Source organism: Anomaloglossus baeobatrachus, chromosome 3 (genome assembly GCF_048569485.1).
Source record: "Anomaloglossus baeobatrachus isolate aAnoBae1 chromosome 3, aAnoBae1.hap1, whole genome shotgun sequence".
Taxonomy (NCBI): Eukaryota; Metazoa; Chordata; class Amphibia; order Anura; family Aromobatidae; genus Anomaloglossus; species Anomaloglossus baeobatrachus.
The window spans coordinates 151,889,442-151,908,789 of record NC_134355.1 but is presented as its reverse complement, the minus strand read 5'-3'; the positions used below and the strand labels follow the sequence as shown (position 1 = coordinate 151,908,789).

Sequence of the window (19,348 nt, the reverse complement as noted above, 5' to 3'; positions counted from 1 at the left end):
CCCTATAGACAGTATGATGGACCCATAGCTCCTCTATACACAGTATGATGGGCTCACAGCTCACATATACACAGCCCCCAAAGCTATAATGACTTGAAAGCTCCATATAAACAGTACAATGCCACGCACACTGTATGATGGTCCCAACAGTAGTCCTCACACAGTAATTCCCCCAAAGCCTAGTATACAATGTATAAAACAAAATCCCCTATATACAGTATAATCACCCAAAAAAACCCTATATAAAGTATGATGGCCCTCACAATAGTTATCACACAGTACAAAACCCCCTATTATGCCTCCACAGCTCCCCTATAAAAAGTATAATCCTCTCCACAATGTCTGATGGCCCTCACACTATATGAAGACCATACAGTTTTCCTATAAGTATCCCTTTGAGTGAGGGGCCAAGGGTGACTGCCACATTTCCCCCGTCCTTTCCCGGTAGGTACACTACTGTTGTAACATGTTGTCTGAACTTTGCCAGATTGTATCCATTGCTGGCTATGCATTGTAACAAATCTCAGACATTATACACAGAGAAACTGTAAATCAGAGCCATGGCTATGTTACACGTGATTTTGAGGACTTCTCACCTATCCTCATACACAACCTTTCTTGGATCTATCATATACAATCATTCATCAGTTATCTTGTTAACACTCTCATTACCAATTTACATCTTTCACATATAAATTATAGCATTCTTGAACATACTTTGTAGGCTAAAGCCCTCCATTCTGGGTGCAAATGTAACCTGATATTCACAGAAGTCCTTTATCGCAAACCAAACAAGGCCTTTTGTGCATTTGTTGTCCCATTTGGCTTTTTCTATAGATAGTGGGGGAGGTACACTCCTCTGCTTCTGAAAGGTTTACTTGGTCTGGAGTAAAGTCTGAGCTGAAATAAAAGAACAATAGTATAAAAGACAAGTTCAATTTACATTTGCTAAATCCCACAGGTTCCCAGTGAAAAGGAGATTCATATGGTATGTGAAGAAAGTTCAAAAGATAAGGGGGGAAGGTCTTTGGTTTGCAAATGCTAATTCCTCATGAAGTAATGCACTGGATGGAGGATCAGGGTGAGTCATAGTTAAGCCACCTTAGGGTTTGAACAATTTAAAGCCCTCTCCATGGGGTCTGGGGGGCTGGCAGACAATAGGGCAGGGTGGGGTTGGAGGAAGGGGGAGTGTGGTGCTCTCAGGCAACTCACAATCAGGAAAGTTGTTAAAGGCTTGGAAGGAAGCTCCACTCTCATTTCACACATCCCTCCAAGAACAGCACAGGGACAGCACTGGGATGTTCTACACTTTCTGCCCTATAGCTGGATTGTCCTACAAGAAAAGCTTCGCAGGACATCTGCTGTCTGCTCTACTATCCTGGGATACAACTACTACTCCTGGCAGCCATACAGAGGACTGAGCTGTGGTATTTGGATAAGGATCTCACAGAGGACAGTTATGCTTGGCACAATCACATTAACTGGTAAGACCTCCACAATTCATCATGATCAGCATGGGCTAGAGGTGACATTTCCAGGGATGATCTGATGAATGCAGCCTTTGCCATTAGATATTAGAGTTTCTAGGAATAAGAGAAGTTTTCACACTTTTTCCTCTTCTAAATTAAAGAGCTCAGCCAAGTATATGATAAAGCAGATATTGTTAGGACTGGTTGCATTTTCTTTCTTTGCTACATTAATTCATAATATTTACATTTAAAGTTTGGGAAAAGGTTCCTCTTATTTCCTCCATGTGCTAGTTTAGGATAGGGGTCTGCTCCATTAGCAGCAGGTTTCTTCAGATTGCCACAACATAAATGGGGACAATTATTTCAGACATTTTCTCATTTTGCTGCTATAGATGTACCAGCTACATGTGGAGCAGCGGATAATATAGGAAAGGTGGAGTAAGAAGTGAAAGATCTTTAAGTTTTGTTATTTCTTTTACATTTTACAGCTTTTTAGAAAAAATAATTTAATTTACTGACAATGATATTATGGGATAGCCAATACAACCTTCCGATGCTGGAAATGCGTTTGCTGCATGGTGAAGTATCTGTGATGGATCCAGCATGTTACAGTATGGATCACGTTCACCTCGTAAATAACTGGGAACTATAAGGTTAACGCTCAGGATTTGGTGTCTTCTTACTGATATTCGTCAGCTGCCACTGTCCTGTGCTGCCTGACAATGACATTCATTTGTAAGTGATCCTACTGCCATTCCCCAGGGAAACCTTCCAATTTAACCCACTCCTGTTTACAGCCAGTGCATCTGGAGGTTTTCTTTATTAACATAACTAGTTTCCTAAATACTATTATTTTTATGGCATAACATTTTAGTACTAAAACCAATTCCAAGTGTTTGTCTGCTGTAATAGCATTCCCTGCCTTTCCTAACACGTCATTGTCCTATACAGTTAGGATCCTCATTCCTGGCAGAGACTCAGGGAGGGGTCCCAGTTCCCATACTGTGGAAATGTCAGCATTGGGAAAGTGTAATCCCATTGCATTGTGAAGAGCTGGATTCTTCTCTTGGTGGTGGCTTTGTAGTTTGGTTCATGGGTGCAGTAACATTTACTTCATAGTGAGCCTTTAGGACTTCTAAAGTTGGATTGTGGAGCACTCAAATCACTTAAGTGAGATATCCAGAAAGGGCATTACTGAATGGAGAAGGTTTTGGTATTACTAATATTCTGCACAGCCTTTACCAAGTAACCTGATAGAAATTGAATTGTAGTGGATTGTGCATATATCAGGCATGTGTGTGTCTGTCTATCTATCCATATCTATGCCTCTATATATTATTTCTGTCTATCTCATCCATCCATTCATATCTACCCATCTGTCCCTCTACCTACCTATTATTTATCTATCTGTCCCTCTCCCTACCTATCTGTCCCTCTCCCTACCTATCTGTCCCTCTCCCTACCTATCTGTCCCTCTCCCTACCTATCTGTCCCTCTCCCTACCTATCTGTCCCTCTCCCTACCTATCTGTCCCTCTCCCTACCGATCTGTCCCTCCCCCTACCGATCTGTCCCTCCCCCTACCGATCTGTCCCTCCCCCTACCGATCTGTCCCTCTCCCTACCGATCTGTCCCTCTCCCTACCGATCTGTCCCTCTCCCTACCGATCTGTCCCTCTCCCTACCGATCTGTCCCTCTCCCTACCGATCTGTCCCTCTCCCTACCGATCTGTCCCTCCCCCTACCGATCTGTCCCTCTCCCTACCGATCTGTCCCTCTCCCTACCGATCTGTCCCTCTCCCTACCGATCTGTCCCTCTCCCTACCGATCTGCCCCTCTCCCTATCTCTCTATCTATCCTCTTATAACACAGATCTATCTTCTCCATAATTCATCCCAATGATATTTTATGATCTGTATGTCTGACACCAGTGTTTCACATTTCCAGTATTGTTTCAATTAGAGATTAGATTAGTCGTTTTTTACTTTGGAGAATTTTCACATCCTTTCTTATTTATTTTTTTATTTTACACAGACTTCTATATTAGAAGGAAAAACATGATGTCCGAAACAAAAACAACCTAAATAACTCTTCTTAAAAAACAAACAAACTTGTGTTACTTTGTAAAGTCTTAAGGCCCTGTCACACAGAGATAATCTGCGGCAGATCTGTGGTTGCAGTGAAATTGTGGACAATCAGTGCCAGGTTTGTGGCTGTGTACAAATGGAACAATATGTCCATGATTTCACTGCAACCACAGATCTGCCCAAGATTTATCTGTGTGTGACGGGGCCTTATCCTATTTGTACAATTAGAGTCTGAATTTTAAACTGCTGCGGAATATGTTAGTGCTATAGAAAAAATGTTGTTGTTGTTATTATTATTAGGAGTGAAGGGGTTATTTTTTGACTAGCCTAAACAAATTCTGTGTGAAATAGCCCTGTTGGTAGTCGACCTATACTGTTATTATATAAGCTCTGCACGTCTCACTACCTACAAACATAATGATACAAATGTTAAAATGTTTGTTCTATCTGTCCACTTATCCTGCTGTAAAGGTTTTGGGCTTAAGCTGGCCATATGCATTTTATTTCTCAGTCAACTTTTTGCCCGATGTTTTTTTTCCTATCCGTTTGGGCAAGTTACTTTGAAGGAAGTATGAGCTGCGTCAGACATCTCATGCTTATTCTCTTGGCTAAAATATGCGATTGGGAAGGTTGAGATCTAATAAGCATATGGTTGTCATACATGTTTTGGGACAGCTGAATAGTCCCTGCCCCTCCCTGTTCAGTACATTAATTACACTTGATTTTCCATTTTCCCCAGCCATATGGATATCTATTTGAGAGAGGATGATTTTCTGTCACATACAGCTCCCTGTGTGGGAAGGTTTAATGGGTTGTCTTCAAGGAACAATCTGAGACGATAGAGTTTCAAGCTGTATAAGGCACAGCCCAGTCTGATTGCTTAGTAATCCTTCCATACATTCTATTTTAGCATTAGATGGTTAATGCTGTAATTACTGCCCCAGAGGTGAAACCCAGTTTGCCTTTACAATAAATAATTAAAGGAACCTCCCTAAATTGGAAAATGTCAGTTCCTGTTGCCTCAGCCTTAGTGAAACAGGACACTTATTCATTCTTCACATGGAGCAGCACCCATTGTGTCTCCTGTAGGTGTGTTCTACCATAGAAATCCCATGTCGGATAATTGTGAATGAACTTATTGATACATGGGTTTGAGGAAATTCTCTAATAAATACATCATGGTTAGAGCTCATCAATGTTCCCTTGTATGACAAGAATGTTCTTGATGTGTAGCTGCTAGAGAATGCGAATTACAGTCCTTTATTAAAAAGGAAATCATTTGCAGGGAAGGAAGTCTCCCATGGCTATCCCAACCCTTGGTGGCTGCTAATAAGATTTGCTTCTTTTGAAGCTGTTTGTCTAAGCTGAAATGCAAACAGACAACAGGGCCAGACACTTGGGCAAGTGTAGAAAGGCAAATCACTTGGTCACTTTGTAGTGAGAAGTCAGGTATGTGGACATTGCAAGGGGTCCACTCCTAATCTTGTTTCCTGTGTAGCTCATGAATTGTATCTTAACACTTGTACAGCCAATATTCATGAACATATGCTCACGGTTATGTCGTTCATTCATGCACTATTTCTAAGTAGGTCTCCAACAATTATTCATATAAATGTGTGCCGCAGCCGGGGCTGCTCGGATCCAGATCCGCGGTGGCTCGAGGGATCTTTGGACCCGGGGGTCGGGGTCGCGCGGCCACTCGGAATAAAAAAAGGGGGGATATTTACAAGGGATGATGTGAAAAGTTTGTGACGCCACCCGGGGTGTGTGGTAAGGTGGAGTACCAAAGCTGCAGTTAGGAGTACCCGGTGGCGATGGTGGGGGCAGCCTGGTGTTTAACCCCTCCACGGGTAGGGGAAATGCCCCGGGACTCGATGAGGACTGCGGAGAGGTGCCGTTGGGACGGTAAGGGTCACTTATGTACTCACTCAGTCCAATAACGCTGACACCGACAACTGTGGTAAACCAAAGTTCTTGACACCGCAGCCGCTTGGAGGGAGCACGCCTGGATCTCATGCCTGTTGGTGTTGCCTGTTAGCCTGTGACCTTTTCCTTGGCACATTTTCTTCTGACTGGTCTCTTTAGCATAAAACTAGTCGGGTCCCACTCACCAGTATGGTTAACTAGGTGAGCTTGCTCTCAGGGTTCACGCTTGGGATTTTCTCGACTATGAAGTGGGAAAGTCCTATCCCCCTCGTTGCGCTAGTACCCCGATTTTGGAGGCTCTGTCCTCGTCGGGTAAATTGCCAGGACGCCTGAAGCTACTTCCTGGCCTAGTCCACGTACCCCGTCGTGCCCTGGCCCCTGCCCGGAGATGGCACAAGGCCGCCGGCTGTCCTCCTCCACAGTCCGTGCCCCTTGTCACGATCCCCTGTGACCAAGGTCTGGCTCCTACCAGGCCCAGACTAACGCCTGCCACTTAGTAGTTTCAAGGAGCCCAGCTCCTGACCTCTCCTCGAGAGTCACCACTCAACTGCGCTCGTGACCTCTCCTTAACCAAATCCCAGTGGGTGACCCTATTCCCTTCAGGCTGTCCACTGGTGTGTCTGGTGGGTGTGGTGCAGAGTGTTCCTAGGATTTTGATTAGCTTGTTCTTGGCAACATCAAAGGTCAGGGACCCGTAACCAAGGAGGAGGTGAATACTGTGCAGAAGGGCATATTGCACAATATCCTGTGACGACCTGATAGGCCAGGGCGTCACAAATGATTGTTGATTTGTAAAGAACTACATTTAAGCTGGCCACACACATTACAGAGATGTCTGCCAAATTATCATTAGACCAACATGTATCTCTCAGTTCCACCATATACAGAAACACTTTGGGCGAGCGCTCCTTTATTCTTTGAGAGAAGCTGAAGGCTACCTACTGATGCATCAGTTGGCAGCTCATCTCTTGGAAAACAATGTGACTGGCAGTCTAAAATTGGACATGTGCAGCCAACAACTCTCCCAACATTCAGTCGGCTAGTGCCCCATACACATTAGACCGTCAACCGAACCCCTTCAGTATCAGAGGGTTCAGCCGACATTAGTCTAACATTAGTCTAACGTACATGTGGGCTCTGACTTGCCATTGATCAGAAGAATCTTTGTCTGAATGTCCCATATACTTATGATGACTACTTGATGTCACTAAAATCGGCATGTTCGACCACATCACTAAAGTAACTTTTACAGGAGAACCTAACTTAATACAGGATAAACATGAAAGTGATGAATCTGAGCATCATCCTGTATCTTAAAAGGAACCTGTCAGCAGATTTGGGGCCTATAAGCTGTGGCCACTACCACTGGGCTCTTATATACAGTATTCTAACATGCTGTATATAAGAGCACAGGCCGCTGTGTAGAGCGTAATAATCACTTTATAATACTTACCTAAATGGTCGCTGTGGTGGAGTTGGGTCATATGGGCGTCTTCGTTCTCCAGTGCCGGTACCTCTTCTTTCGGCCATCTTTGTCATCCACACTTGCCGGCATTGAGGTTCTGCGCAGGAGAACGGAGACGGCCATATGACCCAACTCCATTGCAGTGACTGTTTAGGTGAGTACTATAAAGTTATTTTTATGTTCTACACAGCGGCCTGGGCTCTTATATACAGCATGTTCGAATATTGTATATAAGAGCCCACTTGTGGTGGCTTATAGGCCACAAATCTGCTGACAGGTTCCCTTTAATGTACTCCATAAATGTTTTTTAGTTACACAAGGAATAGTTTTGCACTTTAATTATGAAGAAAATAGCTGCTTTTATCCATCCTAGACATTACTCTGGAATATCAGAAACTTATCACTGTCACCTTATTGAAGTTAATTGAATTGAGCAAAAAGATTTGTCTTGCCCTGATTGAGTAGCTGTAATATGCCGTAAGGCGGTAATTGTGGGCGTGGGATTGACTCTGGACACCCCGGTATGTTACATGAAAGAGCTGGTCCTGGCTGGGTGTGTGAACTTGTAAGTTATGGGCTCTACACCCATACAGAAGACATGCTGCCGCTGACATCAGCTCTCCAGGACTAGATGACGACTTGTTACCACAATAAAACCACAATTTTGTTTCAAACAGTACGTTACACATTGGTTCATCTTTATCTACAACTTCATACACCAGATAATGGGCACATACAGTATCTTCCAGGACATTTCAATTGTACAAAGCATATTCAGACACATTCTTAGCTCCTTCTGGGTTGTTTACGATTTTACTGTTCCTGTGAGTTCCAGCACAACCAAGCATAATGCTATAGTCCAATTTGTGACAGTCCCTTTTCTTTTCTGTGGCTGCACATCAGGCTTATACTCCCAATCTCTTCTGTATCCACATCTCTTCTTGTAGAGGAGGGGGGTAGGGTGTAGCCAGTAGTGTCAGTTTTGCCTTGAAAGAAAAGTTTTTTTCAGCTCACCCGTAGTATGTTTTCACCTGGCTCCAGGACCCAGAACGGTGCAGGGATGTAAATTCCGTGTTCAGGAATATAAAGCAGCAAGTAGTGGAAATTCCTTTCCTGATCCAGCAACACGTCCGAGATAGATGTGAATTAAAAATTCATTTTATTGAAAAATTGTTAAAACACCAATCATCAGAATGACATCCAAAAAAATTTTTGGATGTCATTCAGTTTTGCCTTGCACTCTTGAACGCTTGAGATAACTCTGCCCGGGAAAGCCAACTACACTCATGTACCAGTCCATCTCTGCCAGTTACGTTCTAGGCTTGGGACCTTTCTGCTAGACTGCTGTCCTCCGGAAACGTCTGCCTAGGGTCATTTTGTTAGCAGATTGGTCTCTTGGTTTTGTGACTCAGTCAACACTTCATGATTATTATAATTTTTTATTATATCTCCATTTATTAGGATCATGGAATAAATGGAGATATAATAAAAAATGATAATAATCCTGAAGTGTTGACTGAGTCACAAAACCTAGAGACATCTGAAAACGGGTATATGTAGACAAGTACAATAATCATGAACAATACAAGACGCAGACTGGTACGGGAGGAAAGGGGACCCTGCCCGCGAGAGCTCCAGGATCACGCCGTCTCCAGTATGGCTCCCTTTCTTATTTTTCCTTGCCACATATCACCTACTTCATGCTTCCTCGACGATCTGCCGAGTACATGTCTGTTTCAGTCATGCACTAACTTTATAAAAGGAAGTGTCTCTTTCCGTATAAACTAACTCCTCCCAATACTTTACAGTGTCTTTGGTAACTACATATACAAGTGCTATCCATTACACATGAAGCATTACCATGTATAACCTTGCTGTACATTGCACAACACATTACAACGCACAACACATTACAATACAATGCACACATCACAATATCTACAAAAGACACAATTTACATTACACTACACGACAATACAATAGCGCTTTTGGTGTCTTCAAGGGATGGAATGCGATAGCACCCAATCCACTTCCTTACATGGCTATGCCCATAGTCCATGTCCATTGGACCAGAACCCTGCAAGCTGATAACATGACAACATCCCAAGCATCTCCTCAGTAGGCGTCCAACAAGAGTTACCTCCACTGATTAGCTGTTATCTGCTTTATTAGCAGCTATAGGTAAAAATGCATGAAATAGGATCAGCATGGCTTTATACATTGCTTTGTAGTTGCTTCAGGAAACAGCACATTGTTTACCAGTCACTTGAATAGGAAATAAGTAAATGACAGTGGGTATTAGGTGATCTAGGGAGCCACACTGATCCAGCTCCTTACATTGTTGCCATAAAAATAACAGTTGATCAGTAGTAATGCCATGTGTCAGACCTCGACCAATCTGATATTGGTGAAGTATCCTGCAGATATGTCATTACTATGTTATTCCTAGATAATTCCTTTAAATGGTCAGTTAAAGCTTAAGGCCCCGTCACACTAAGCAACATCGCTAGCAACATCGCTGCTAACGAACAACTTTTGTGACGTTGCTAGCGATGTTGCTGTGTGTGACATCCAGCAACAACCTGGCCCCTGCTGTGAGGTCGTTGGTTGTTGCTGAATGTCCTGGGCCATTTTTTAGTTGTTGCTGTCCCGCTGTGAAGCACAGATCGCTGTGTGTGACAGCGAGACAGCAACAACTAAATGTGCAGGCAGCAGGAGCCGGCTTCTGCGGAGGCTGGTAACCAATGTAAACATCGGGTAACTAAGAAGCTCTGTCCTTGGTTACCCGATATTTACCTTTGTTACCAGCCTCCGCCGCTCTCACTGTCAGTGCCGGCTCCTGCTCTGTGCACATGTAGCTGCAGCACACATCGGGTTAATTAACCCGATGTGTGCTGTAACTTGGAGAGCAAGGAGCCAGCGCTAAGCATTGTGCGCTGCTCCCTGCTCTGTGCACATTTAGCTGCAGCACACATCGGGTAATTAACCCGATGTGTGCTGTAACTAGGAGAGCAGGGAGCCAGCGCTCAGTGTGCGCTGCTCCCTGCTCTCTGCACGTGCGGTGGTAACCAAGGTAAATATCGGGTTGGTTACCCGATATTTACCTTAGTTACCAAGCGCAGCATCTTCCACGCGGCGCTGGGGGCTTGTCACTGGTTGCTGGTGAGCTCACCAGCAACTTGTGTAGCGACGCTCCAGCGATCCCTGCCAGGTCAGGTTGCTGGTGGGATCGCTGGAGCGTCGCAGTGTGACATCTCACCAGCAACCTCCTAGCAACTTACCAGCGATCCCTATCGTTGTTGGGATCGCTGGTAAGTTGCTTAGTGTGACTGGACCTTTAGCCTCCTTATATAGGACCTTAAACTGAATTTATAAATGTAAACTGAGTACCTTCTCCAACTGGTGCTGCTCCACTGATTCTAGAACCGTTCTTCTGCGCCCCTCTGTTCCAGAAATAAAGATGCATATTTTCCCTTCCACGATACACCACAGAACGTCTCTATGGGTGTTTGCATTTTCTTGTCTGACACTGACCAATCAAATTACGACTTTTCCCACAGAGAAGTTCCAGTTGGCTGAAAGTAAAATTTGCACCAGTATTACTGGGTTGCATAGCTTTGGAATAGAGTGGCATAGAAGAAAAAAAACTGCTGCAGAATCAGTGGAGCAAAATGAATTGGAGGAGGGACTCGGTCTAAATTAAAAAAAAAAAAATCCAGTGAAAGGTCCTCTTAAGAACAGGAGGACCAGGCATATTGTATTTTAACATGCCTGATCCTTTTTGTTCTTAAAAGAAATGTCACATCTTGGAGAGTTTGAGCACCATCATATCCATTAGTTGGTAGACATGTTTTTCCCAAATTCAGCAGATTATGCTGATATTTAACAAAGTGCATGGTCACCTTAAAGGGGTGGTTTACTTGACCACTGAGGAAGGATTCTCCGGTCGTGATGGTTTACCATATCCCCCCAACTTAACCTAATAAATAACACACCGACTGCATGCGACTTTGGTTAAATAAATTGGCCACAACAGCCTTTATTACCTATTATTAACATTCTAACACCAGGGGGCGCCGTCCAACGGGCGACCCCAAACAAATAATAATAGGTAACACATAAATAATACACTGTACAAGTACCCTATGTAGGCCCTGTCCAGAAACCCTTTCCTACACCAAATCCCTGGCCGCAACACTCCGACCCAGAGATGAGGTATTAATCACCCCACGGATTAATACCCCCCAAACTTTGCAGAACCCCATGCCTGCAATTTACCGGAACCCGGAGACACCATACCAAGACAGTGCCTCTCGGTCCAGCCACCAATCCCTTACAACCGCCTCTGGACCAGACCTACCCCCGCTGCTGCGACAGAACATATGACCCCACCAACTAGTATTCCTTTTGTTTTCTGTTTTTCTTCTTTTTTTTTTTTTTAACTTTCTTCAAACAGTTTATCCATTGAATTAATGTTTTATTGTTAAAACGACATAGCCGGAAAACACACACAAAACACAAGGGAGGGTGGGCGGGAATCCTTCGCCGTCCGGAATCACAAGGGAAGGTAAGACCCCTCCCCTATAGCTTATATACTCCCCCCTCCTCCCCTATAGGGACCCTTTTCCACCAATCCCCTACGAAGTCCCATAATCCCCTTATTTCACTTTATTAACCCCCTCCCTCCCTTCCCTTTGGTCATGTCGCCCCTCCCCCCTATGGGGTCCATGGCTTTCTGCTAAGCAGTAGTGACCACATCTCTGTAAAACTGATAGGCTTTTTCTAAATACCTTGATCAGCCAATTCTACCTCTGAGCAGTGCTATTGCGGTCCACTCATCTCAATGAAGTGACCCCCGGGGCTCCATGACATCTGGGATCCGGTGATGTCCCGTCAACTGCCAGTTGACCTGATATCACCGCGGCCTGTCCTGGTATTTCTGAGTGCCTGGGATTGTGGGCGGAGTTTCACATCTCGTCACAGCCCAGCATCGTTCCTGCTTGCGGCGCTCTGCAGTGAAGAACACGCGCGACATGCTGCACTGTGATGCTGGGCTGTGATGAGCGGTGAAACGACGCCTACAGACTGGTCAGTCAGGAAGACTTGGGCCAGCCTCGGTGATATCAGGTCAACTGGGAGTTGATGTGACATCACCAGATCATAGAGGTCATGGAGCCCCGGTGGTCACTTCATGGGGATGAGCAGACCGCAATAGTGCCTCGCACTGATAGAATTGGCTGATCAAGGAATTTAGTATAAGCCTTCCCTATCAGTTTTACAGGTATGTGGTAACTACTGCAGAGTAGAGAACTACCCCTTTAATGCTAAGTGTGTAACGTGATAAAAGCAGAACTACTTTCTTGCATGTGGTTTAATATGCCTGAATATGTCATAATGCTTCTGTTTTACTTTGGACCCTTAATACTATAAACCACTTCATAAAAGTCTATTTCTCGTAAAGGCTTTACGAACCTTACTTTACAGTTGTCACCTTCCAGTTGAACCTACCCACTTTGTATAAATATTCATGCAGGAGCACCCAGAGGACATTAGCAGAGGCCCGACCATAAGGTATAGCTGAGCTTAAGTTGCCTGGAGCATGCAAAAAACGGTTTAGAGGATAGGATAATGGATCGATTCTAATTTTACACTGCACATACCTTCACCCCATAGCATTTGGAATGCAATTTGAGTAAAATTAATGTTATTGTCCCAGAGTAGTAACATAACCACTAGTCAAATAATATTGGAAAATATTATCATTCTGGGCAGCCTGTTACCTTCAATGATATAAAACATAAGAACGGAATGTCATGTAAAGTATATGTAGAAAACACAAAGGACGGAGGAAAAATGCACAGTTTGCAAAATGTGGTCTGCGTAAGGGGCTTTCGAGGGTCCAAAGAGAGAGAGCTTGGGTGTGTACATAGCATATCTGATCAACGTAGAATGCTGGGAATTTTTGGAGCATGTCCAGTTTAGCTGTAGGAATCCCATGGGAGAGTTGTCAACCAGCTCCAGATGTCGACAGGGATGTCTTTAAGCACATGGAGTTCTTTACATTCAATCTGTTACATCCCTGAAAACTTTTTACATCTTTCTGATTTAACCCTATAGTTGACCTAGTTATTTAAATTTTTGTTCCTTTGCATTAAAACCAAAGCAAGGGTTAGGTACCGAAATAAAATGAGTCAATTTTTTGTAAAGGAGTTTGACAATTATTTATTATTATAGCGCCATCAATTCCATGGCGCTTTACATATTAAAACGGTATACATAATAGGGACATGTACAATAATCATAAACAATACAAGACACAGACAGGTACAGGAGGAGAGAGGTCCCTGCCCGCGAGGGCTCACAGCCTACAAGGGATAGGTGAGGATACAGTAGGTTAGGGTAGAGCTGATTGTGCGGCGCTATATCAGACTGAGGGTTACTGCAGGTTGTAGGCTTGTCGGAAGAGGTGGGTCTTCAGGTTCCTTTTGAAGCTTGTCAAGGTAGGCGAGAGTCTGATGTGTTGAGGCAGAGCATTCCAGAGTATGAGGGAGGCACGGGAGAAATCTTGGATGCGATGGTGGGAAGAGGAGATGAGAGGGGAGCAGAGGAGGAGATCTAGTGAGGATCGAAGGCAACATGCAGGTAAGTACCGGAAGACTAGATCAGAGATGTAGGGAGGAGACAATCTTAAACATATATGGTCCACAGGCATAAATTAATAATTCGGTGTATCTCCTCTGACAACCTCATGTTTAAAGCACACAAATCACCAGGATTTTCCTATATAACCTAAAGCCAGTGCTATACTGGCACTATCAAGCTGCTTCTATATATAACTTTTAATTGTCAGCTAGGATGTTTAAGTTTTGAAATACAGGCAAATAAAGTTTGTAAAATGAGCAGCTTTGTGAATGACAGCAGCTACCGATCAGCTGATAGCTGGGGTGGGTTTTCCTAGTCCCCCTGGTTGTTCCTCCTCCTATTTATGCTAATTCTATTATGGAATTGTTTTACTAAGTGCTAGAAGGACCTGTGCTGATGCCATACCCATGTGACCAGAAGAGGCGGGGCCTCAACCAACAGAAAAAAATAATGTTCCTTTCTGGTATCAGCTCTGTTGGTTGAGGCCCCGCCCCTTCTGATCACATGGGTATTACATCAGCACAGGTCCTTCTAGTCAGTTGGTAAAACGACTCTATAATAGAATTAGCATAAATAACAGGGAGGATAGACAGGCAGGGGAGAGGGAATTACTATGAATACCCACCCCAGCTATCAGCTGATCAGCAGCTGCTGTAATTCAAAAAGCTGCTCATTTTACAAACTTTACTTTCTTGTGTTTCAAAACCTATACATTTTAGCTGACCACTAAAAGTATATATAGAATCATCCTGATAGTGCAAGTATAGCACTGGCTTTAGGTTATATAGGAAAATCCTGGTGATTGGTACACTTTAAGGGTAATGAGGTTCCTATTATCCCTATTCCTTCAATTTTTTTGTGCACCCATCCATATAAACTGCGTAAAGCAGCACTGGCATACCAAATGCTAGCTTGCACAGGACTCCTGATTGAACTTGCCCACATCCTTCCCGATTAGCTTTCTGTAACCCTTTCACATGTATCAGAAGTGTATCTGGATCCATGAGGAGTTTTGATACCACCGCAGAAAAAAATCCACTGAGGAAATGAGCAGCAATCTACTTATTTCCTCTAGACACTGCAAAGAAACTACTAATCATCATCATAGTATCATAGTTTTTAAGGTTGAAGGGAGACTCTAAGGCGGGCTTTGCACGCTGCGACATCAGTAACAATGTGTTACCGATGCTGCAGCGATAGTCCCGCCCCCGTCGCACGTGCAATATCTAGTGAAAGCTGCCGTAGCGATTATTATTGCTACGGCAGCTTCACACGCACATACCTGCCGTGCGACGTCCCTCTGGCCGGCGACCCGTCTCCTTCCTAAGGGGGCGGGTCGTGCGGCGTCACAGCGACGTCACACGGCAGGTGGCCAATTGAAGTGGAGGGGCGGAGATGAGCAGGATGTAAACATCCCGCCCACCTCCGTCCTTCTCATTGCAGCTGGCGGCAGATAAGGTGAAGTTCCTCGCTCCTGCGGCTTCATACACAGCGATGTGTGCTGCCACAGGAGCGAGGAACAACATCGTACCTGTCGCTGCACCGGCATTATGGAAATGTCGGAGGCTGCAACGATGATACGATAACGACGCTTTTGCGCTCGTTCATCGTATCAAAAAGGATTTGCACGTTGCGATATCGACTGCGACGCCAGATGTGCGTCACTTTCGATTTGACCCCACCGACATCGCACGTGCAATGTCGCAACGTGCAAAGCCGCCCTTAGTCCATCTAGTTCAACCCGTAGCCTAACATGTTGATCCAGAGGAAGGCAAAAAAAACCAAAAAACCCCAATGTGGCAAACAAGTTCCAATGGGGAAAAAATTTCCTTCCTGACTCCACATCCAGCAATCAGACTAGTTCCCTGGATCAATACCCTGTCATAAAATCTAATATACATAACTGGTAATATTAAATTTTTCAAGAAAGGCATCCAGGCTCTGCTTAAAGGGAACCTGTCATCAGAAATTTCGCCCAAAAGCTAAAAGATTCCCCCTCTGCAGCTCCTGGGCTGCATTCTAGGAAGGTCCCTGTTATTATTGTGCCCCATGTGAGACCAAAATAAAGCCTTTATAAAGTTCTACCTTTTTGTATGCAGCTTCTGTAAATGTGTCACGGGGGCGGGCTCTCTGCCGTCCGTTATTCTGCCTCCTGGTCCTGTATGCCGCCCCCATCGCTCCTTTCCATATCTGATGCACCGCCCACTGCTCCAGCCATCCCCGCGCATGCCCAGTGCCAGTCTCACAGGACTGAGCAGTGTGACCGCTGGTGACGTGTGCGCAGGCAAGTGATTATGGACGGGACTGTGACTGTTATCAGCAAGTACCCGGCCATAATCTCGTGAGCGCGCAAACCTCTCCAGCATTCACACTGAGCTCAGTGTAGATGCTAGACTGTATGGGCTGCTTCCAGGGATGACGTCCCTTTGTCATGTGATAGGGGCGTGTTCGAAATACTATCACATGACAAAGGGACGTCATCCCTGGAAGCAGCCCATACAGTCTAGCATCTACACTGAGCTCAGTGTGAATGCTGGAGAGGTTTGCGCGCTCACGAGATTATGGCCGGGTACTTGCTGATAACAGTCACAGTCCCGTCCATAATCACTTGCCTGCGCACACGTCACCAGCGGTCACACTGCTCAGTCCTGTGAGACTGGCACTGGGCATGCGCGGGGATGGCTGGAGCAGTGGGCGGTGCATCAGATATGGAAAGGAGCGATGGGGGCGGCATACAGGACCAGGGGGCAAAATAACGGACGCCAGAAAGCCCGCCCCCGTGACAGATTTACAGAAGCTGCATACAAAAAGGTAGAACTTTATAAAGTCTTTATTTTGGTCTCACATGGGGCACAATAATAACAGGGACCTTCCTAGAATGCAGCACAGGAGCTGCAGAGGGGGAATCTTTTAGCTTTTGGGCGAAATTTCTGATGACAGGTTCCCTTTAAATGTTAGTAGTGAATCACTCATTACAACATCATGCGGCAGAGAGTTCCATAGTCTCACTGCTCGTACAGTAAAGAATCCTCATCTGTGATTATGATTAAACCTTCTTTCCTCAAGACGTAGCGGATGCCCCCGTGTTCCAGTCGCAGGCCTAGGTGTAAAAAGATCTTTGGAAAGGTCTCTGTACTGTCCCCTCATATATTTATACATTGTGATTAGATCCCCCCTAAGCCTTCGTTTTTCCAAGCTAAATAACCCCAAGTTTAATAACCTGTCTTGGTATTGCATCCCACCCATTCCTCTAATAATCTTGGTCGCTCTTCTCTGCACCCTCTCCAGTTCAGCTATGTCCTTCTTATATATCGGTGACCAGAATTGTACACAGTATTCTAAGTGCGGTCGCACTAGTGACTTGTACAGAGGTAGAACTATATTTTTTTCATGAACACTTATACCTCTTTTAATACATCCCATTATTTTATTAGCCCTGGCAGCAGTTGCCTGACACTGTCCACTAAAGTGAAGTTTACCATCCACCCATACACCCAAGTCTTTTTCTGTGTCTGTTTTACCCAGTGTTCTACAAATAAGTACATAATCATAAATGTTATTTCCTCTACCCAAGTGCATGACCTTACATTTATCTACATTAAACTTCAATTGCCACTTCTCAGCCCAATCCTCCAATTTACATAAATCTCCCTGTAATATAAAATTATCCTCCTCTGTATTGATTACCCTGCAGAGTTTAGTATCATCTGCAAATATTGAAATTCTACTCCGCATGCCCCCAACAAGATCATTTATAAATATGTTGAAAAGAAGCGGGCCCAATACTGACCCCTGTGGTACCCCACTATGAACTGAGACCCAGTCTGAGTACATACCATTAATAACCACCCTTTGTTTCCTATCACTGAGCCAGTTTTTAACCCAGTTACACATATTTTCCCCTATCCCCATTATTCTCATTTTATGTACCAACCTTTTGTGTGGCACCATATCAAAAACTTTTGAAAAGTCCATATACACAACATCCACTGCATTTCCCTGGTCCAGGCTTGAACTTACTTCTTCTAACTAAGAACTTACTAAGATTAGCACCATTGAATGGCAATAAGGCTAATCGTCCTGTGTGGGTCTCTAGATGTGCTATCCAAAGGTCAGGCACGAATCTCTGCCACCGAAGTTGTGAACATAAACTAATACTTTACTAAGGTCTTATAAAGGAACATTACCCATTTATGCTACTAATAATGTACAATTGTAGTCCGATGCTTTGCTATTGTAAAAAAAACATGGTATTCATATTTCATTACCATTAGGACTGCTTCACGAATCCATTGAAGAGAATCTGTCAGCAGATTTTTGCTATGTATTCTAACAGCAGTATGATGTAGTTAGGGCCCCTGATTTCAGCAATGTATCACCTACAGTAGTTCAGCAGTTGTGATCGACATTGAGCCCAGTGTAACTCCACCCACACCACTGACTGGCAGCTTTCTTCACTGTATATTGACAGAGGTGGGAGCGAGGCTGGATCAGGAGTCACGAGATACCTAGTCCACTAGTGATAATCTACAGCAAAACACAGCCTAGTAAGTGACACCGCTGGAATCTGGGTTTCTATGCCCAAATCATGGTGCTCTCAGACTACCTTCCAAAATCTGTTGACAGATTCTATTAAAACTTCCAATTATTCCATAAAATTTATTTCTAATCAAATGTGGCACTATTCAGAAGTTATGCTTCATTTCATACTGGACTACCAGGGGAGCAGTCACTGTTCAGTTATAAAGTGTTAACTACTGTAAGAAGTAATATACACTTTTCGCTGTAGAGATCTCTACGTCTTAATCAACCCAATTCTCTTTCTGGCTACATAGTGCTACACAGTAGTGACAGTCTACTTGTTCAGGGGTAGTGCTACTCAAAATGTAGCCTAAAAGATAAAATTATATTTTATCTTCCATTCTTACTCACTCTACTCCACTCCAATCCACTCCACTGACACAGACAGAAAAGGGCCCCTATGCTAGAACAATATATGTTCCCTTTTTTCAGTCCAAGAGCTCATCAAAAAGAACAATTCCACCTGCATTGAAGGTAGAAATGGAACCCCCTTACCTCTTGGGCCCCCGTATGGCTGCACCAATGATGTTTGCCCCTGCTACGCTCCCTTTCACCACCCCCAAGTCACACTTTCTATGTGGTTACCAAAATAGACGTTTGTTGGATGAGCTCAAATGGTTTAAACATGCTTCCAAAATCCAAGAATATGAGCGAGGGCATCACTAGTAAGTGGCTCAAGAAGTGACATTTTCAACCCTAAGTAATTGTAGTGATATAGTTTAAAGTGTACTTGTCATTTTAGGTGAATATTCAGTATAGGGAGTCATCTGGATGAGCCGGCCCTGGTCATTGAGCGCCCACCAATCCGCTACATATAATCTGATTGGGGTTGTTTAATTGTCCCCTTAGACCAGAGGTGTACAACCTATTCTGGTTTGAGGGTCATATTGTCATACTGAATTACTTTCAAGGGCCTTAGTAAAATTTAAAAGGGTATTACCTCTTGAGACGTTTATTACATATCAAAAGTATATGCCATAAATGTCTAAGAGATGGAGAGATCCTTCACACCTGTAACTCTCCATTGAATACTATGAATGTTGTTGGAGCTTGAGCATTTTGCACTTCCCTAAGAATGTTGAGAGCTGGATTCATAGGCCTCCATCATTTCAACTCGCATATGCCTGTTAGGAGTTCTAATCAGGGATCAATTTGTGCTTGTGTGCTTGCCCCCCTGTTG

General features: G+C 44.1%; 1 protein-coding gene across 2 annotated transcripts in view; it reads left to right on the top strand.

Moving 5' to 3' along the window:
- AKAP12 (A-kinase anchoring protein 12) overlaps nt 1-19,348 on the top strand; it is a 261,014-nt gene that overhangs the window by 208,573 nt on the left and 33,093 nt on the right. The window contains exon 1 of one of the 2 annotated variants that reach the window (XM_075339529.1): nt 1,273-1,484. The exons of the other annotated variant lie outside the window; for it this stretch is intronic. Coding sequence (XP_075195644.1) covers nt 1,460-1,484 — 25 coding nt within the window. The 5' untranslated portion in view covers nt 1,273-1,459. Of the gene's footprint in view, nt 1-1,272; nt 1,485-19,348 lie in introns of those variants that run through there. 2 annotated transcript variants of the gene reach the window in all.